At 34.7% G+C, this 22632-nt stretch overlaps 1 protein-coding gene across 13 annotated transcripts in view; it reads left to right on the plus strand.

Moving 5' to 3' along the window:
- Positions 1-22632, plus strand: part of PCDH9 (protocadherin 9) — a 921308-nt gene that overhangs the window by 332071 nt on the left and 566605 nt on the right. For 8 of the 13 annotated variants that reach the window (XM_073894451.1, XM_073894452.1, XM_025875262.2 and 5 more), the window contains one exon: positions 5158-5259. The exons of 3 other annotated variants lie outside the window; for them this stretch is intronic. In XM_073894451.1, coding sequence (XP_073750552.1) covers positions 5158-5259 — 102 coding nt within the window. The remainder of the gene's footprint in view (positions 1-5157; positions 5260-22632) is intronic. 2 more of the 13 variants (XM_073894453.1, XM_073894457.1) reach the window with 1 other exon arrangement.

Raw genomic sequence — 22632 nt, forward strand, 5'->3', positions numbered from 1 at the left:
TTCTTTCTTTCTTTCTTTCTTTCTTTCTTTCTTCCTTTCTTTTCTCTCTTTCTTTTCTTTCTTTTTTTTTTTTGTAGGTATTTCTGTAGGTAGTGAATGACAATTTCCCAAGAACTATAGTGGGTGTTTGGGGGAAGCATGTTATCCACATATTAAAATAGAGACTATTAATCATAGGTAATGGAAAACATCAAATGGATTTTAAAGTATAAAACAAATGTATTTACAGTGATTTCCATTTAATATGATTGTTGTTATTGAGTTCTGGACCTCTCAAGTGATTTGTCTGCAGTATGAAATCTGATTTAGCAAATTCATCTTAACCATAATTCATTATATAGTTATTCATATCAAATTTGGCAAATAGAAGAAAAAATTTTAGTGGGTGAAATCTTGAGACATTTATAATAAATCTTCTTTCCATTTCAGGCTTCAGCTCTCCCTGAAATAGAAACTTGTTAGGAAGGATTCATCGTGATTAAATTGTTCTTCACTTAAGAACTTATTTCCTTAAAGTTTTGGCTATTTATAATATTTGATCTCAAAATACTGTTTATAGAGTTATTTTTAAATTTCCTTTTTTTTCTCAAGCTTATAGATTTATAATCCCCAGAGGCTATTTACATCATAATACTCAAAAATTTTAAAAAGTGAGGAAGGAAAAAGTGGGTTAAACTTTTCCTTTGGTGCCATTTGTTGCTTTATAAAAGAGGCTGCCCTAGAATTAGGCACAGGAGAGGCTTAGGGTTGAGATCTTGTTGGGATGGAGGGACTTACTCAGGTGTCACAGTCATATTGCAAACACACCCAGTTTGCTTAAATTTCCTTATTGAACTTGGGAGAGAGGAAGGTGATCAGGCTCACCCTTGGCAGCACCACTGGGAAGCACTTATCCCATTATTTGGTAGTCCTCCCTTATGTGAAGCCCGATTCTGTAACTTCTCATCTTGGATCCACTGTTAAATTTTATGCTCTATGAACTTGTCCCTATCCTCAGATCAATCCTCACAGGGTTCATGGTTAAAGTACTGTCAAAATCATTGCAGCTCACAGACCAAGTCACAAGAATTCATGTCTTCTAGCCTTTGCACATGCAGTGTGTTCTGTTTTGAATGCGTGCCAACCATGATTCCCTCCATCTTTCCAGATTCTTCCCACATATCAAACCCAGGAATCTAGTCATTCTATCTTCTTTGTCCCTAAGCAAACTGTGCATACATTTTCATGTGGCATTTTCACATATCATGGTGGTCTTTTATTTCTATGTATGGTTTCACTGTTGGAATGAATATTACAGATATTAAATGCTATATCTTAATGAACCAATAAAATCCTGACACATAGCACACACTCAGTAAATATCTGATGATCAAACAAATGAACAAACAAGCAGAATAGAATATGTGAATGAATGAGCAAATGAACTAACTCATTTTTTTAAATTTTTTATTGATATGTTAATTGCCATACATTACATCATTAGTTTTTTTTTAAAGATTTTATTTATTTATTTGAGAGAGAGAGAATGAGAGATAGAGAGCACAAGAGGGAAGAGGGTCAGAGGGAAAAGCAGACTCCCTGCTGAGCAGGGAGCCCAATGTGGGACTCGATCCCGGGACTCCAGGATCATGACCTGAGCCGAAGGCAGTCGCTTAACCAACTGAGCCACCCAGGCGCCCACATCATTAATTTTTAATGTAGTGTTCCATGATTCATGGTTTGTGCATAACACCCAGTGCTCTATGCACAACGTGCCCTCTTTAATACCCATCACCAGGCTAACCCCTCCCCTCACCCCCCTCCCCTCTAGAACCCTCAGTTTGTTTTTCAGAGTCCATCATCTCTCATGGTTTGTCTCCCCCTCTGATTTCCCCCCCTTCATTTTTCCCTTCCTGCTATCTTCTTTGTTTTTTTTCTTTACATATATTGCATTTTTTTTCTTTACATATATTGCATTTGTTTCAGAGGTACAGATCTGTGATGCAACAGTCTTAAACAATTCACAGCACTCACCATAGCACATACCCTCCCCAATGTTTATCACCCAGCCACCCCATCCCTCCCACCCCACCCCCACTCCAGCAACCCTCAGTTTGTTTCCTGAGATTAAGAATTCCTCATATCAGTGAGGTCATATGATACATGTCTTTCTCTGATTGACTTATTTTGCTCAGCATAACACCCTCCAGTTCCATCCACGTCATTGCAAATGGCAAGATTGCATTCCTTTTGATGGCTGCAAATATTCCATTGTATTTATATACCACAGCTTCTTTATCCATTCATCTGTCGATGGACATCTTGGCTCTTTCCACAGTTTGGCTATTGTGGACATTGCTGCTATAAACATTGGGGTGCATGTACCCCTTAGGATCCCTACATTTGTATCTTTGGGGTAAATACCCAGTAGTGCAATTGCTAGGTCATATGGTAGCTCTATTTTCAACTGTTTGAGGAACCTCCATACTGTTTTCCAGAGGGGTTGCACCAGCTTGCATTCCCACCAACAGTGTAGGAGTGTTCCCCTTTCTCCACATCCCCACCAACATCCCTCGTTTCCTGACTTAATTTTAGCCATTCTGACTGGTGTGAGGTGGTATCTCATTGAGGTTTTGATTTGGATTTCCCTGATGCCGAGTGATGTTGAGCACTTTTTCATGTGTCTGTTGGCCTGAACTAACTCCTTAAGGGAGATGTGGCAGAGGAGAAATAGCCTGAGTTCTGTCCCTTAGGAATGCTTTTACTTGGCAAATTGTTGCGTGAGGGCACTGAATATATCTGAACCTCTGTCTTCTCCATCTGTTTTTTTTTTTTTTTTCACATATATTTTATTATTTGTTTCAGAGGTACAGGTCTGTGATTCAACAGTCTTGCACAATTCACAGTGCTCACCATAGCACAAGTCTTCTCCATCTGTTAAAGAAGGTTTATGTTTCTACCTCTCTGCAGAGGTTTCTGGTAGATAATACATAAAATCCTGTATGTAAAAGTATAAAGTATTATACAAATATAGGATTTTTTTCACATTCAAAGGCATTATGATATAATCCATGAAAAAAACAACTCCCAACAAATGACATTAAATAAGGAAAAGGAAGAACAAATGCTAAAGAGCAAGAGATCAGATCAAAAGAGGAGTGAGGCCAAAATTTGCTTTATTGTCCTGAGGACCAGACAAAGAAATGTTAACCTAGGGATTCTAAACTGTGGCTGCACATTAGAATTACCTGGGTATTTAAACCATGTTTTTGCCTGAGCTCTAATTCATCTGGTGTGAGGTAGGGCTCAGTTGCTGGTATTTTTTTAAAGCTCCCCAGGTGATTCTAATATACAGCCAGGGTGAGAGCCACTGCCAGGCCACAGGAATTAAAATGTTTCTAGGGACAAACACTGCATAAGACATGAGATGTTTTAAAAAGATTAATCAACATGAGTAGATATGAGGAGAGGCAAGGGACAGGAATGATTACAGTGTCGAGGAAACATCATAGATGATAGTAACTGTTTTAAGGTTGAAGCTTTTTTCTTTAGAAAGCAAAGGAAACCACTGTGGAGAAATATGGAAGATAATCCTTCATAATTAACAGTGATGTTGTTCAGACAAATCTAGGCACATCCCAAGAATTAAACTGGCACAGCAGCGTACACCTAGCAAACTACACCTAGAAGTTACTTAGGTTGGAAGCAGAGGATAAAATGGTTGCTGCTATTTGTTTACCCATGAAAAGTACCTAGAGGAGGTAAGTTTTGAACATGGTTGAAATGATACTGTTTGTACAGAGGACAGGAACAAAATTTTTTTTTTTTTTTTATGCGGAAAGGTTTCTAATAGGGGTTTGGGTTTGAGAGTTATGCCTTCCTAGTCTGTCATATTGCTATTTCCCTTAAACTAACAATGAGATAATTGATTGATATATTTGAAATAGTAATAAAGGGAATCCTAGAATTCTTTTTTGGTGTTTTTACCCCTTTCTGTGTTTAAAATTATTTCAAAATAAGTCTAAAAGAATGTAATATGTTTAAAAACATTTAAATATATAAAATAGTGGTCTTGAGGTGAAAACATACTGAACTTAACACTAACCTAAAAAATTAATTTGCTTTTTAAAATGTCTTTGATAGTCATTTTCTAACATTATTCTTTGGCATGGGGGAAGTAAAACTTCATTAGTTAATTGAAAATTTGCCATACTAGTTTGAGAAAATATTATGTTCCCTACTTATGTCATACAACTATGTTCATATGTTAGTCTTATGAGAGAGGAAAGGTTATATACCAATGGTGAACCTTTTTGGAGGCACAATATTTTTCATTAATGTAGAAGCCTTAGAAATTCCAATGTTATGCTTAATAAAAAACTGGCAATACTTATAAATATTCCTTGCCTTGAATCTAATAAGAGATTTAGGAAAGAAGGAAGCAAGGATAACAGGAAGTGAATAATATCTTATTTTCACATAAAAAATCTTGTGAGGAATGTGGAAAACAACCATTTTAATATTTTCATGGAGAAAGGTCAGGCCTGCACAATTCAAATCCTTTCCAAGTGAACCTGTTTCAAAAAATACTTGATATTTGGTACAGAAGAAAAGTGAAGTAGTATTTCAAGACATTAAACTTTTAGTTTTTCACTTTTGTTTGTTTCAAATATATCATTTATAAAGGCCACGCATGTAGTAGATAAAGTATGAGGCGTGCCCTCGGAAACCTGGGTAGGCAGACCAACCTTGGAAAGAATAGTTTGTATGCCCAATTTTCCTCACCTGTAAGTGGGGATAATAATAATATCTATGTTGAGATGTGTATGATATATATCAAGCTATACCTCACACAAATAGCAGCACCATGTAAGATTTAGCTACTAAAATCATAAGCATAATGGTATGGTTTAAAAAAAGACAGAGTAAAAATAAAATAACTACATTTGAGATTTCTTTAGTTTCACTTAAAACATTCTGACAATTTGTTTATCCTGGGGACACTTTTAATCTTTTTTTTTGGAAAAGTCTCCATGTTAATGCATGGTCCTATGAGTGTGGACCCTTGCTAGTTCAAATGGTACTCCTTTAATTAGACTCTTAGCAAACAACCATGTCGCTCGATAGACAGTCTAAATGTGGAGTAGTTTGTCACAATTATTTGGTAATCTTTTTCAGTGTAACTCACACAGCAAAAGTGACAATATTCCTGTCACTCCTCAGAAATGTCCCAGCTCTGCGGGTTTCCACATTCAGGAGAATGAAGAAAGCCATTACGAGGTATGCTGTATCTCTATAGAGACCATTTTAGTACTGAGCAATTTATATTTTCCTAGTGATTTATATAGTCTGAGTTAACTGTTATAAATATTTTCTTGGCCATCCTCTTTTATGGTCATATTTTTATACTAGAACTTTTTTAAACAACCTAAATGAACAATTTTAGAATAAAAGGCAAATAATATTTTTCCTCTTTGGTAATAGTCCAGCTATTAAATATGATATTCTTGTCATTTAATGCAAAGTGTTGATTATTACCTGGTTTTGGAGAAAGTAATGAGCAACTTTCTTTTGGAGTTAAAGATTCTTAATTGATTCATTTTTATTAGTTGAGCTCAAAGATAGGAACATCCTCTTTGTTGAAAGACTGATTTGTTTAATCCCCTATACTTAAGGAAGATAAAGAAGACAGTGTTGCTCAGTATGAGCAGGTTAACTGGAATTTCCATTAATCATTTCCCTTTTTTTCTACCTTTTCTCAGCTTGATCCTTTATTTCCTTGTATATTTGGATTTAAGATAAAAATTACTTTCCTTTTTTCTTAATGAGTCCATCATTGTAAAATGTAGAAGATCTACATTTTATTCTTTTTTCTTTTTTTTCTTTTTTTTTATATCAGGAGGGCTATTCCAGTACCAATTATTCTAACATGAATGGATGCAAAAATCTGTTATCTTTCTTTTAATATATTAAAATTGTGGTTTAAAAAATGTAACAAAATTTACCATTTTAATCATTTTAAAGTTACAGTTTAGTAGTGTTAAGTATGTTCACATTGTACAATAGAAGATCAATATTTTAAGGAATTGTGTTTCAGTAGTTAACTCTAATATTAATGCATACATATTTGTTTCGTGTATTTTTATAGTTTTAACATAATAGATTATAGATAGATGATGGAGAGATAGGTAGATAATATGTATATGTATATATGTATGTGTGAGTGTTAGTGTTTCCTATGTATTCTGTTTTCTCATTGAAGGTAGGTTTTTTCCCCCCATTTCCTTAAAGGTATTGAAAATATTTTGATTTATTATTAATAGTATGGGATATTTGCACTTGATTTTGCCAAATAAAGAAATCTATCATTCTCAAAACTCTGAGTAGTAATGTAGGTCAGAGAAACTACTTTGATTAATAGAAATTTGATTGAGTAAGCACTTTCTTTTCTAACAAGCTATTAATTGAGGTGGAAAAGGTAAAGTGATAATTTAGACATTTTTATCCCCTAATACTTTCCTTCACATTTTTTCTTTTTCTTTGTGTTGATCTAACTATTCAGAAACATCCTTCTAACCTATAGTATATATTCTTCTTCCTATTTTGCTTTTATTTTCTCTCTTTCTCCAAAATCTCAATCACTTGATAGTTGAAAGAAGACTATAATTTAACCCTTTGATTTTTCATCATTGCTGTGTATATTTCAAGTGTGTAGAACATGAAAATTTCTCCCATGAGTCACCCTTATTTCATCCGATAATAACACAATAACACTCTATGGCAGAAATAAGTAAATTTTGTTCATATATAAAAACCTATGTAAATATTTACAAAGCCCACACAGAATGTTCTGAAAGACATTGAAATCCTGAATATTTCCTTATTTTTTTGTAGAGAATTTAAATGAGCTATAATTAAAATAAGTTTCTATGAACCACATTTTTATTCTTCGTTAGATATTTTATAAGGCACAAAGTACAAGAACACAGTTTGTACAGGGTTTATTTGCTAGAGAATGTGGATAAGAAAAAGATGATACTAGAGTTATCGTGTTGACTTATGAGTAATTATCAAAGAATGGTGAAAGAAATCTACTGTGTTGTATTGATAAACAAAGGAAAACAAACAAATTATTTTAGAAAACTTTTGTCTCACAAATTCTCACTTTACCATCATATTCCAGGCCCATTACAGTCTGGTTTCAGATTAGGTCATCTGGAAGGTCCTATCTCTCTCTAGTGCTCGGTGATACTAAATAAAGATGATGCTATTGACAACTGACACTTTTGTGGTGCCTACTGCATGCCAGGGCCTATGTCAAGCATTTTATGTGTATATTTGGCCATCATTTACATTTTGTCTTTGATGAGTTTAAATTGTATTTCATCATAATATACCTAATTTAGTAAGTATACATTTTTTTTTTAAATGGCAGAAAATCTTTGATGTTTCTTAGAAAATACAACTTGGAAACAGAAGTAAAGCATTCTGTGAGACAGGGTTTCTGCATAAATGCTTAATATCTATAGACCAATAACAAAGGGGATAGTTGCAGTAACCTGTTCCTTAAAAGTTATTAATCTAGTATTAACCATTCTTGAGAATTAATGAGAGGTGATTATAACCTACAAAGTTGGTTCCTGTGCTGTGCTGTTATTTTTTTCCTTTATATTGAATAATGTGGTAAGCCTAGTAAATATATTACACGTTTTTTTAATTTTCTCACCATTTATACCTTCCCTCTTTAATCACCTTACTAAAGTAAAAAAAAAAGAACATGTTACATCTTTTAATCATAGAAAATATTTAATTAACTAAAACTATACTGTTCAAGTAGAAAGTCATACTTTATGTTAACTGATATTGATTAATCTGAATGTAGTTGTATTATGACTTTAGATACAAAATGGAATGAAGGCTGTATGACTAGCGAGCTTTTAATCATTCTGAAATCAGACTTTACCCATCATGCTTAACTTAGATATAACAATTATTGCTTACTTACAGAGAAGTGTTAGTATCAGCTATTGGGTAATTTTTGTACCAGACATTACCCCAAGCATTTCATAGGTATTACCAAACTTTGTCTAATCTAAGATGTTCGGATGTTACTGTATAACATCAGAGTATAACACATGCTATAATTTCATTTACCGCTGGGAAAAATGTCATTGATTAAGCTCTGATAAGTGCTTATTTATAATTTCTTTAATATGTATCCTGCTTTAAGGTATGTTAAAATATAAGAAAGCTTACATATTGAATCATTAAAATATAGCTCATTTAATTCTGACAACAACCGCATATTATTATTCCCATTTTACAGATAGGGAAACTGAGACACACAGACGTTACATAAGTTGCTTGAATTCACACAGGTAGTAATTAATGGAGTTGGAATATTACCATAGCAAAACAGTTTCAGAAACTACAAGTTTACTGCTCTAAGATAGTATCTAAGTCAAAAAAAATTCACAGGCTATTTGGCTGTCAGGGACCATAGAGATTATATATTCATACCACTGAAGCATAACTTGAGGACAAGAAAGATGGAGTAGCTTGCCGTAGGTCACAGAGCTAGCTAGTGATAGCACTAGAATGATATCCAGGTTTTCTGGATCCTGGAGTGATCTAATGATTACCTCCAAGCTGCATAAAAATTTTCCAAGCAAATGTTAGAGAAAATAGTTCATATTTGAAATTTTTCTTAAATTAGATTTTAAATAAGGTGTGGAATATAAAAGAACTCTCATATTTAAGTTTTCTCTTCCTGGCAGGCCTCTGTCATTGGATACACAAAGTGCATTAATGGTTAAAATAGAAGCATAGAAATGAATAAGTGCACATTGTTTTCATGCCATAAATGCATATTACCTTTACTAAGCATCTTTGATCTATAAATTTTATTGTCATTTCCCTTCTATTATGTTCAGTTCCCTTTACCCATGAAATAGCATAGAATGCAAGCAGATAGAGCTTTCAGTGTCTATATTCTGCAATCTGTAGGAAAATGTCTCATAGTTATTGGAATTCACACAAGACTGCATCTCAGTATGAGTAGCTGTTCCCTGTCACTGTTTTTGATGCTTGAGCTAAAGTATTTTTACAAAATGGTCTAGTGTTCAGTGTATGAATTCTTGAGATAAGGCTTTTCCCTTGTAGCCATGAAATCCGAAAATCAATGTCAGATGGAAATCTTAACTCTAAGAGTTAGGGAGATTGGGGGAAGAGTTTTAAAATAAGTATGAATTTTAGCTGCCAGACTTTGGAAATGTGGCAGTTATCGCAAGTGTGAAATTCATGGGTGGTGCAGATGGTTGATCAAGATATCCCAGGATGGACTACTACTATAAATCTCCCAACCAAAACTGGGAAAACAATTTTGATAAGAGAAATGTTTTTGACCTTTTACATAAATTTGTAACACAAGTTTTGCTGGATTAGGAGATACACAGAAGTTAAATTATCATTGGAATTTCATGAACATTCCAATTGTGTCATTTGATGGAAATATTTAATAGAATAAAAATGTGTCAAATGGAGAGTGAAAGGAGCAAGTGGGAAGAGAATAGAACTAAAATGTATTAGACTGTTACTATTATTGTGTGTGTTGCATTTCACGCTCATAACCTCATTTAGGACAGTAGTCTTCTGGGTAAGCATAATTTTCTCACCCTTAAAGATGAAGTTACAGGTACACCTTGAGCTTGAATTTCACTGAACCAAGGGCACACTGAGAGGGAGGAGAACAAGGGTTCTCCATATTTGTAACTGCAGCTTAGAACCCTCCTGTTTAAATTAATAATACCAAATGGAGTAACAGCAAAATGGTAACATTATCTGTTACTTTCTATTAAAAAGGGAAAGCTGTCTCTCTCTCTCTGTCAAATAAATAAAATCTTTAAAAAAAAGGGAAAGATGAAAAGCCTTTTGCCTTTGTCTCACTTGATCTTGGTCTTTCCTTTCCTTTTTTCTTTTCTGTACCTGTCACAGATTAACCTTAACTAAATAGATCTAAATAAATAGAACTTAATATATGAATATTATACTACATACTTACATTTTCTTGTTTTTGGTGTTTTATACAGTTGTGTGACCCAAACACATTTAACTTCCAATAAAATAAACATGTTCAGTCCTTAGAATAGATATTACAGTTGATATCAGCTTTTAAGTTAAAATAATAGGCAAATCATTTAGCAATAAGTCTTTATGTGTTACAATATTTGGGAGTAATATAGGTAATTTAAATTAATAGATTTTCACTAATAATAATAAATTAATTCACAAGCCAGTTTATTTTCATTTTCTTTCTTCATAAGAACAACCTTTTCTAAAACCCCAAAGGTAAAAATATTTAAAATACACACACATGCACAAACACATATTATATACATACATACATATATATTTTGGGAATAACTCCTAATATATCAAAATATTTAAGTTCTTAGTAACATATAGGATTACCCTCCAAAATGAAATGTTAACAAACATGATAAAAGATGTGTTACACCTCAGTCACTTACTGTGAAACTTTGTATATATTATAATCAGTAGAAAAAGTATGCTAGATGACAGACTGGCTCACTCACTAGGTAATATTTATTCCTCTTTCATCCTTTATAGTAAAGGATCCAAATCTGCACTTTGGCAACATAACAACAACAAAATACATATCATGGGTTGCAGATTTGTTAGAGTTAAGTTCTCACATGTCCAGCTGGGAAAAGTCAAAGATCTTACAGGCCATTTTATGTAAGATTGGCCTTGCAAACAGTTTCTAACAAATCCCGGGACAATTGCTAACTACCATTATAAATAGTATTTAATGACTGGTTGAAAACTCTCCTTGATAGGTATTTGTTATATGTAACATATTATGTATGGATGAATTTTCCCTACGTCTTTAAATTTTTTAACCACTTATTAGCTACCAAGTAAGTATATATAAATTTGAAACAAATTACTAAGAACTCATTTATAGTACAATAGTACATAGACACTACGTACATTCATGTCTAATGCCTATGTATGATATTTTCATAGAAACATGAATATTGTTTTATTTCACACTATTAAACTTATGTTTGAAAATTGTAGGAGGTATTAGTAATGTGGGGAAATATAAAAATTTACACATTTGACCAACTCTGTACTATAATCTCTGCGTTCTGATGCAGTTTGATTTAATTTTTAAAATGGAACCGTTCCCTAAACCAGTTAAAGAGATTGGGTGCTAGACATTCCTTTGTTTCTTGCCCATAAACATGATGTTGAGACTGTTCTTTGGAGGGGAAACAAATTATCCATCTTCCCCTTGTTGACCTTTTCCATAATTATGCAGAAACCAATCTATGAGTCTTAAATTAACAATCTGGCCTACCTGCCTTCCACAAATATTCATTCAGCAAATATATCAGAGATGCTGTTATGTGATATGCTAAGTACATCAGGCTGGAGCAGGCACACATGCTTCTTTGTGTCTCAGATATTACAGGGGATACACTCTTAATAGTAAGTTACCATAAAGTGCAAAAGTGCTACAATATGTTCAAGATTCAAGAAGACACAACAGGAGCCAATTTAACCTAGTAGAGGAAAAACATAATAATGTTAATGTGAGTCTTGAAGAAGTCTACCAGGTGAATGGTCGGGAGTGGTGTGATCACTGTGGTTGTGGACAAATGAGAATGTTTCTCAAGAAGATTTCATGTGTGAAGGTTGGGTGTTGGAAGCAATCATCACAGGTTTGAGAAAAATTCCATGGTTATTTCTCTTCTCAATTCAGAGCTCTTTCCTGGCTCTAGTATCAAGACTTCATCCTGATTCAAAATCATAATACCTATCAAACTTGACATTCTCAGTTAATATGATATCTACATACACTTTTAATTATTAAGAACAATGACTATATAATGTTTCTCAATTTGTATTCAATATTGTTGGTTTAAAAACTTTTAAGCACTTAATTGTGAACTCAGATATGCATATTTATAGATGCATTCCTACAGATTTAGATTATACATATATAATGTAATAGATGTGATGTGAAGGTTGCATCTGTATGTGAATGTGCAAATCTGATTTTATTTATAATAATTGATAGCCCCCTATTATTAAAGAAAGTGCACATTAATGTTTTCCAGAGGCTAAATAAATATACTTGATCAATTGGGAATTGCTCCATTGGAGATTCATGGAGAAGTTTTCAGTTTGATTCCCTGTATTCCAGAAACAGCTATAAATCAGGTATTGGGTTTTCCACTAGCTTAAGATTTTTTTTCAATTACTTAACTCTGTATAAAGATGGCCATCACCCTCTTTTATTTTTTTATTACACATGTTCTGCCAATTTCTTCTTTACCACAGAACAAGTGGCCTCGGGTTTATTCACAGGAAGAACCACATTTGACAGATTTTCTGATGGTGTCAGTGGTGGTTTCATGCTTGATGGACAGCACCAAACCTTGCCGTGGCCCAGCTCCTTCTAATTAGTTGTTTGAAGCCACTCTGTGTGCCACAGGAATAGGCTTATCAGCCAGAGACATCTTTGCCATTCCGAATGACAGGTGTGGTGCAGCTGTTTGTGGAGAGAATGAAGTGTACAAAGAGAGAGGAGAAGGGCCTTTCAAACAAGTGACAACCATAGCACCTTTCACTGAAGGATCCTAAAAATATAACAACACAACCAAAAGGTAGAATACAAAAAGGTACAAATCAGTATTTGTTACATCATCATGGAAACCACACATGGAATGACAATAATATCAGACTGTGAGAATGAGAGAAAAATATACGTGCCTCACAGTATTGTTTAATCAATTGAAGTTGCATGTTGTGATTAATACAGGCCAGCCATTTGCTAATGGAATTAACATAGGTGTGTGGAGTTTTCAGAAGGTTTTGCGTATATCCGTGGATACTAGTAGGGAAGCCTGCCAGGAAGTCTCATATTTAAAGTCCTATAGAGTACATGGTCACAAATAATTTATTGGGACACAAAATATATCAGGATATTGAAGACACATTGGGAGGAGTAAAGGTAATACAATTACATGTGAGAAGAGTATAGAAATGGAAAAGATAGAAAAATAGAAAATGTTAACTTTTTTTAGAAAATTGAAATATTGAGATAATAAAATTTTCTTCTACTCTGTGATGATTGTGAACTATGAGACTTCTTTCTAACTACCATTGAAAGGATTTGGAAATCGAATAGAATGTCGAAAGATCTATTAGAAGTGCACATTGACAAATTAAATAAATATTTTTCACAGAAACATTTCATGTTGGAGCGCCTAGGTGGCTCAGTCGTTAAGCGTCTGCCTTCGGCTCAGGTCATGATCCCAGGGTCCTGGGATCGAGCCCCGCATGGGGCTCCCTGCTCCGCGGGAAGCCTGCTTCTCCCTCTCCCACTCCCCCTGCTGTGTTCCTGCTCTCGCTCTATCTCTCTCTGTCAAATAAATAAATAAAATCTTAAAAAAAAAAATTTCATGTTATAAAGTCCTCATTCTGATTTCCAAATATCCACCAAGAATCAATGTTTTATAGATGATATTTAATATTTTATAAAACAATTTTAATTATACATATACATTATAGGATTTATAAATATGTTCTAAATTATGTAAGCTGCAGAAATTCTGAAAATATTCAAACTTGAAATGGGTTTTTGGATGTTTGCACTGGTTTTATATATTTATATAACATAAATATTATTATTGTTATACTGTATAGACATATATCATGATTACTCCAGGGGGTGTATGAGATGTCATTTGTTGTGTCACCAAATTCTGGGAAGAATGGAGGTAGAATTACAGCTAGTTTCCTTATCTGTTCTATAGTACATAAAATTGTAGATATAGATATAAGAATGTTTTAAGTATTTAAAAAGGCTTGACACACATTTGTCTATGCCAATTAAGAATAGAAAAATTATACAGATAATATAAACTACATAGTCCCTACAGATAATATAAACTACATAATCCCAACTTTGACTTGATTTTAGCTTTTATTTTACTTTATATAATTTTGAGTTTAAAATGCTAAAGTTTCTAAAGCGGCATAGAATCACTCTAATTGTTGAGTAATTGTTATCTAGATTGATTTTTTTTTCCTTTAGAAAGTTCCAACAAACAGTGTATGTTAGAATTTATGTGTCTGTGTTGCATATATTAAATACAAATGAAATTTTTAAAAAGAATAGATTAAGTAGATACCTTCTCTTTAAATCCCATTTATTTCGTCAATTTTGGAATTATTAGAAACCTAGATTTTTTGGTATCTACAGCATGTTATGTGTGAGAGAAATTCTGGAGCCAAGACCATGAGGAGATCCATATTAAGCAGGTCAGGAATGGAGTCTGAATATGGTTTTTTAAAAATTTTTAAATGTTATGATGTATCTAATAAGTTTGATGTGAAAGGTGGACTGAGGCAGAGTTTCATTAATGATCAGCATATAGGTTATATAGATAAATGAGTAAATCTTGCAATCTGAGGTTAGGGCTAGCTTTTTCCTAATGGAATGGAGAAGAATAGAATAGAATAAATTATATAGAATTTAATAAATAGGTTAGAACAGAATAGAATGAGGAAAAAAGAGGATAAGAATAGTAAATAGAAGAGAATAAATAATATTAGAGTGCATGGTATATGCAGTTAAGTATTATTTTATTTTACTTCACATGTGTATTTTTGTGTATATTTGAGTGTTTATACTGTGTTTCTGTGTAAAATGAATTGCTTATTTGGGTCAGGATCAAAAGTTTGGAAAACCATTGGTACAAAATAGCTCACATTTACATACCCCTTACCATTTGTCAGTAACTCTTCAAAAACACTGATTATATTAACTGAATTGACTTCTTAGTCATCTTGTATGACTCCGGTTGTAGTTCAATAAAGGAAGGTATAGGAGCCAAGTGCCTTGTACGGTCCCACAGCAGATGAGGGGCTGTGGCAGGATTCAAATGCAGAAAGTCTAGGTCTGTGGCTGCTCTAAATCTGACAAAGATAGTGGCAGATCCAGGTTTTGAGACCAGCCTCCTGACTCACAGTATTGTACAAGTCTCTGTCCCTTCACAGTGACCTCTCCTGTTAGCCAAATTCTAACCTTAGGCCAGAATTTACAACTGTGTTTCTCATGGATAATTGGGCCTTGTAAAGAGGGTGTCTAAACAGAAAGATTTCAGACATTCTCCCCTCACTGATTTCTCTTTGTAATTTAGGTTATGGTTAACATATAAATGCACTTAACTAATTTATTTTTATATTAATTTTATAATATAATTTTATAATTTTATATTTAATTAATAAAAAAACTATTTTTTTAATTTTTTATTTTTTTTAAAGATTTTATTTATTTATTTGAGAGAGAGAATGAGAGAGAGAGAGCATGAGAGGGGGGAGGGTCAGAGGGAGAAGCAGACACCCTGCTGAGCAGGGAGCCCGATGTGGGACTCGATCCCAGGACTCCAGGATCATGACCTGAGCCGAAGGCAGTCGCTTAACCAACTGAGCCACCCAGGCGCCCCTGCACTTAACTAATTTAAAGTAAATAATCTATTTACAGTTGTTTAACCTACTCCCCGGTAAACTAATTTGACTATAAAATCATATTGAAAGAACACCTATTAATACTATTTTCCATATAACTCATTTTTATAAATAGGAATGATACTATATGCTAAATTGATTTAATGATGTTAAAGTCAAGATTCTTGAAATTTGAGTAAAACCTCCATTTATAAACAAGATGCACATCAAAAAATAAAACAAAAAGGGCAAATGAGCATTCATTAAAAAAGCAGAAGCCCAGAGTCTTCCTGATTAAGACCAAATTCTCAGTTTTTGACATTGTTTCCCATTTGAATGTGTCTGTTTTTTTTTTAAGACTTTTATGTCTTATCATAAATATACTTTTTTCCAGTTTTACTAAGAATTTTTAAAAACTAAGATCAAAAATTCAATTAATTTTTCTAGTTTTATTTTCTTTTGCAAAATAGTAAATCTGAAACACAGTGATATGTTGTAATTATGGCACAAATACTATTATACAGTGAAAAATGATGGAAATGGAGCTACATTTTGGGTGGCAGCCAACTCTAGCTTCTTTGTTGGATAATTTACAGAAGTTTGAATTTTGCATACAATGGACATTTTCTGAATTTGGACACATAAAAAATGGCAAAAAATTTTATATTGGTCAAGTACTGCTCATATATGTGGAATGTAAGTTGTTTCAGATTGGCCATGAATATTAAAAAACTAGCCAATTAAATTTGTAGGGTAATATGAGAGTATAGGAAAAAGTCATTAATTACTACTTTCTTATATATTTTAATTTTTCAGCATATCACCCACATGTTTGCATCTTAAAATTGGAATGAAAGTGAGGAGACTGCCACTACATTCAAACATTTTTTAGGAATCTGTTCTCTAGCTACAGAAGATGGAAGTTCCTTGATGCCCAGGAGTCAGAATCTCCAAATAATTCCACTCACTGTCAGTTAAAGATGAAAAAGGCAGCCAAAACTAACTAACTAACTAACCAATAAAATCCCATAACATATGTAGGTTTGATAATGAACTTTAAGATTATGAAGTTCATATATTTAAAATATGTAAATATGTGAGTTTAGCCCACATTTAACAAGATGAATTTTCTTTAAAAATGTACTTTTAGGCAAGAGGTTTATACTCTTTTCAAATTGGATCTTATAGCCTTCTACTATATGACATTCCTATTCTCTTGGTATATTATTATTCCCAATCTTTGGCCAGGAGGCCAAGCAGCTTTAAAATCTACTTTCTAGCTGAATTATCTCAGTTTTTACTTGAATGGATAATTAGGACATGATATCTGTTTAGAACAAATGAACAGTATAAAATGTTAACAAATTTCATGTTGATATTTAATTTTAAGCAGTTTGTAGATATGCATTTTACCAAAATTTTATAGAAGATTTGGTATTGTTTTTATTTTTTTATTTTTTTTATTTTTTTAAAGATTTTATTTATTTATTTGAGAGAGAGAGAGAATGAGAGACAGAGAGCATGAGAGGGAAGAGGGTCAGAGGGAGAAGCAGACCTGCCCGCTGAGCAGGGAGCCTGATGTGGGACTCGATCCTGGGACTCCAGGATCATGACCTGAGCCGAAGGCAGTCGCTTAACCAAATGAGCCACCCAGGCCCCCTTGGTATTGTTTTTAAAGAGGTGGCTGGATTGTTTTTTCACATATTGGCATAGTTATTATATGAGAAGATTTCCAGTTGAAACCATGGAAAACCTCCACCCAACCTGGAAAGGAAAAGCAAGGACCTTTTGGGTGAATCCAATCTTGATTCAAAATATATCTGGAAAACACAATACTTATTAAGGAAGACAAATATCGTTACAGTAAGGAGAGTTGAATTTAAATTCAAAATATGGATTGAAGACAGGTCAGTTGTGGTAGTATACAATGTAACAGAATGCAGCAGTGAAAAGAAGAAACCACGGATACATGCAATAACATGGATGAATATCATGCCAAGTGAAAGAAAAAACAGATATAAAAGGTTACATATTGTATGATTTAATTTCTGTGACATTTTAGAAAAGGTAAAGCTTTAGAGACAGAACTTAGATCAGTGGTTGCCAGGAGTTGGGGCTTGAGGGGTTCAGAGGAAGTTCTTAGAGTGATGAAGATGTTCTGTAATTTGACTGTAGTTGTATGTCAATGAAAAATTGCACTGCATGGAGTTAAATAGGCAAAGGAGTTTATTCAAGACTGTAGTTAGGAGAGAAATGAACTCAACTCCTTTGAAATCAATGCAGGATTTCAATTTTTAAGCACTGGGATGAGCTAGTGGGAAAAGATTGGAGGTTGTTAAGAGGGAGGTTGGTCAATGTGAATAGGCTGGCTGTGCCTCCTGATTGGCAATTAGCAAAGTTAGGCTCCTCCCCTCCCACAGAGACTAGGAAATGCGTAAGCTATTTTTCTTGATGGGTGCATTTCAAAGGGTAACTACTAGGGGAAAGACATAGTCCTGAGATGTGAAACTGACAAGAGCTGGGAAGAGTTACATCTCAAACTGGCAGAGATAGAACTTATAATTGCAAGTTTTGTTTTTGTTTTTAAGTAAATGCTCTAAGAAAAGGGAGACCAATGACCTAGAGTCAGGAAGAAGCCTGCCTCAATTGAGTCAAGCTGAGGGGAGCGTTAAGGGCATCTTAGGTTTCCAGATTGTGTGTGTCAGAACTCATAGAACTTTACTTCTAAGTGGGTGGCTTTCACTGTGTGCAAATTATTCCATGGTACACTAAAAAAACCTGATCAAAAACAAATGTAACTGGGAAAAATATCCTCATTGGTATAGGTTGAGAGCAGTAGAATCATGATGCCATGGAGAAAGGAAAAAAAATGAGATTATAACCCCACAGGGAATAAATCCTTTTCTCTTCCATATATAGAGCATCTAACATCTTTCTTAGTGACATGATAATTCATAAAACCTGATATATACACCAGACAGCAGGTCTCTGCTGAGAAATACAAAATAGAGATCCTAGCTGCTATACATAAATTATGTTTGCTTATCTTTCTGTTTACTGGATTGTTAAAAGAAGCTGTTACCCAGGGGAGCATATTTGATTAAAATCAATACACTTATATATCCACATGGTATGCCACACTGACTATTCAAACTTCATAGAATTAAAGCAACTGTACTATTCTTTCCACAACAACTGATGTACACAGTGATGATGAAAAGCATTTCAGCAGGAGTGAACTTTGCTTTTTGTCATGTGCCTCTTTCTCAGAATGCAGTAGTCTGGTGCCAGAAAAAGAAAAGAGAGTTTCTTTATGTTGACTCCTATACTGCTGAATGCTTTATTTTAATTCCAAACCAGAGTGTCTACTCTCCCTATAGTGGCAATTGGAGGGCAAAGTTCTTGTTTTCACATAGGTGACAAAGAGCTGGGGGCACAGGGGACCAGGGTCTCCAGAGGACAGCTTGTTAACAGGATCCACAAGCCCCTGTCCCTCCACCCTTTAGTCACTTCACTGAAAATACAAAAGGCTCATTTAGCAGCACCCTCAGGCATATGCATCACAGAACCAATCAACACAACTATTTCCTTTCTGAGGCTCCCTGGTGACCTTGAGAAGTGTGACAAAGGACTTAGAGGATGGAATGATAGAAGTTTCATGATAAACCAAAAAATTATGTTCTGCTGCATGATGAGAAATAAAAAGGAGAGAGCTAGATATATGTTTAGTTTAAATAAGGCTTGATAAATTCTGTAACACTTTTGTGCAGCCTTGGCCTCAGATCAGAGGTACTCAGCCTGCACAGTAATCAGGACTTTCTCAATAAACCTCAGCCTGTTACAGTTCTTACCACATTTACTTTCTCAATATGATAGTACTTTACAGCTATCTACTCGATTATGGCCAGAGTTCCTAGCAGTTATTGATAACCATACCATAGACTTTATATCTCATCAAGCGCAGGCAGGAGGAAGGCAATCAGCACAGTGAATTTCCTAACCTGGATATATCTTCCTGAAACGCAAAGATGATGACTCAGTTCTACAGTTGAGCTTGTGAGTCTCACTGTGGTGAAACTTCTTATGTCATTTCTATTTTTAGCTCTTTGGCACAATTACAGAAAATTATTGTAGGAAAATCACAGCTTCCATAAGGAGGAGCCCTGACTGCTTTTAAGAGGTTCTAAATGTTGGGAAAACTCATAAACCCTGTGCAGTGCATTTCTTGGTGGGGGAATGCAGATAGAAATTTATTTACTAAAAGAATGAAGCAAGATTGCAAGACAGTTTCAGTTTATCTTTCCCATTCTCTACCCTCTCTTTCTGAACCCCTCCTTGTATTTCCTTTGCGGGAGTTGCTATCAGAAATCCACAGTCCTCTAAGCCTTACCTTTCTTCAAAAATCACCTCTCTAAGATTCAAGGGTCCATTTTCTGCATGTGCAGCAGAAACTAAGTTGCGTGAACGTGTAGTTGATGAGAATGACAATTTTGAGTAACACTCTCCCACCTCCCTCTCACTGAGATGCAAGTGAGTAAAATGAATTAGTTTAATATAAAGCCAGAGGTGTTTGCAAAAGCTGAATTCAGTAAGACCATGTCATAGTGATTTGATACGTCAGAGTGACTTCAGTACCACAAAATATGGGGTCAAAATTTTGGATCACCACGTATACAACTTAATGTATGGTTATTATCCATGTTATGTATGCATTCACTCCTTTACTAAAAGCAGTATTATGACTTTTAGGTCTGCAACAATATAATTTTTGATATTCTTGTTAGGTAGAAAAATGACATTTAGATTTTACAATTTGGGTTTTTAGTAACTTTAGCTTTATGAGTATGCTTTTACTTCTAAGCCAGTGTCTAGTACACTTCAAATACCAGAGATGATGTGAAATAATGATATGGATGGGAGATCTAGGTAATATTTTATAACACAGCTGTTACTTAATGGCTACTTCTGATGGTTTGTTAGTAATTAGCATATTAATATTACTGTTACCAGTACTAAAGTAGAGAGATAGCTAGTACTAAAAGCACTCTTAATTTTATATTATTATGAATGCATGCCATTTATGAGGGCACTCTACAGTTACAAATTAGTACATTCCTCATTTGAAAGTTTCAAATGCTTTTATTAACATCTCCCTTTTATACAAATATTCTCGTGCTTCCTTTTCTACTTTATGTTTGCTAAAAAGTGTCTGCTGTAGAAAATAGAATGTAGCATTTTTTTTTTCCCATGGCAGAATGCACATCTCTGTTTTTAATGCATGAGCAGGCGGTTTGGTTCATTAAGCTCAGTGGCACCGATAGTAAACTAAAGAGGAATGAAAGGAAGAGGAACTGAAATACCATCATCCCACTAATGATACTGAAACTGCTCAGCTTTATTGGGAGACTGCCCAGACATCCACTAATAGAAGGCATGGTCCAGGATGTGAACTTGGTGTTGGAGTGCCAAAATCACAAATCTAGAGGGAAAAAAAAAAAAAAAAGTGTTGCCTAGAAGAATGTCTGGAATAATTTAAGGAATTGTCCAAAATCATGGTGTCTGTGTGTGTGTGTGTTACTATATTTGTCGGTGGGTAGGTTAGAGGGAATGAGAGAGAGGGCGCACGCACAACAGGATAGAAGGGAGAAATGGAAGTGGGGAATATCCAGTTACCTCAAGACTATATTGAATAAGTTGTATCACAGGGATATATGTATCTCAGGATGCATGAATTGGAGAATATCCAGATAGCTTGGCATCACTTTTTGACTTAAAGAATATAGCTTCATTGTTAAATAATTTCTAGATAGATGTGCATTTTCTTAAGGAGGGACTAGAATGCATGGCTCTTCAGACGTCCATCCACTTCCATATCACAGTATTTACTAACACTCAGTTATAATGATTAACACTATGATTTCTTTTATAAATGAATATTATTGTTCCCGGTTCACCCCTACACGTGAGGAAGTATTCAGAAATGTGCCCTTTGAAATGAGGGAAGAAAACAGATTCTCTGTTCAAATTGGGTTTATGCCCAGTTCGAACAGAGAATCACTCAGTTGGGGATGGCAGCTTTCGTGGCCTCTGGCTAACACAAATCCCTCAGTGGCTTTTCACAGCCACTTAGAATCAAGTCCCGGGAGGCTCCAAGTGGAAGCTGCAGCTGCGGACACTGGGGAATCACCTTTGTGGCCCTCAACACATGCTCACAGGTCCCTTTCTGATTTCAGTTCTGCTTATGTTTTGTGCAGAAGGTTGGAGGGCAGGTAGAGAAGGGACATTCCTCTCACCCAGTTTTCCCCTCCTCTTTGATAAGCCCTCAGAGAGAGAGAAACCCTTTGGAAATTGCTCAGGTATGCTCTGAAAAACACAGATCAGAGATTGGGCTCAATGACATCTTTGCCCTTCAAAAAACACAGAACTAAACACAGAAGTCCCTTTTTTAAATGTTCCACCAAAGGCAAATGAGTCAACAGAACAGAGACAGTAAGAAGGCCAGGTTTGAAAATTGTACCTGAGTTCATGCCAAACATTTAAACGTGATAGGGGAATTGATCCATAGTTAAAGCTTTTCCTGCTGGAGGACTTCACTGAGAAGCAAATGGTATGTTTTACAATACCAAGAGGATTCCTCCTATAGGGGTAGGGCATGGAACATATGGAAGAAATGGAAAAAGTCCAGCAGGATATCCTTAAATAGAAATGAGTTTTTAGATAAGGAAAAGACTTTCATGAAAAAGAAATATCAGCTCTTTCTGGGTCCTGGGTGTTCATAACCCAGCAGAACTCTCCATTTACTATCACAGGCTCTAACGGGTTATGTTATTACAATTCCTCCCATTTGTTTCAATTTTTATTCCTATACTCTTCGAAGTAACAAAAGAGAAATTAAGTGTTCTTACCAACCAGGGGACTAAAAGGCCTTGATAAAACTAAAAACATCTTAGGGTGCCTGGGTGGCTCAGTTGGTTAAGCGACTGCCTTTGGCTCAGGTCATGATCCTGGAGTCCCGGGATCGAGTCCCACATCGGGCTCCCTGCTTAGCAGGGAGTCAGCTTCTCCCTCTGACCCTCTTCCCTCTCGTGCTCTCTATCTCTCATTCTC

This window comes from Callorhinus ursinus, unplaced genomic scaffold (genome assembly GCF_003265705.2).
Source record: "Callorhinus ursinus isolate GAN/ISIS: 27379988/994484 unplaced genomic scaffold, GSC_fseal_2.0 scaffold7, whole genome shotgun sequence".
Lineage (NCBI taxonomy): Eukaryota > Metazoa > Chordata > Mammalia > Carnivora > Otariidae > Callorhinus > Callorhinus ursinus.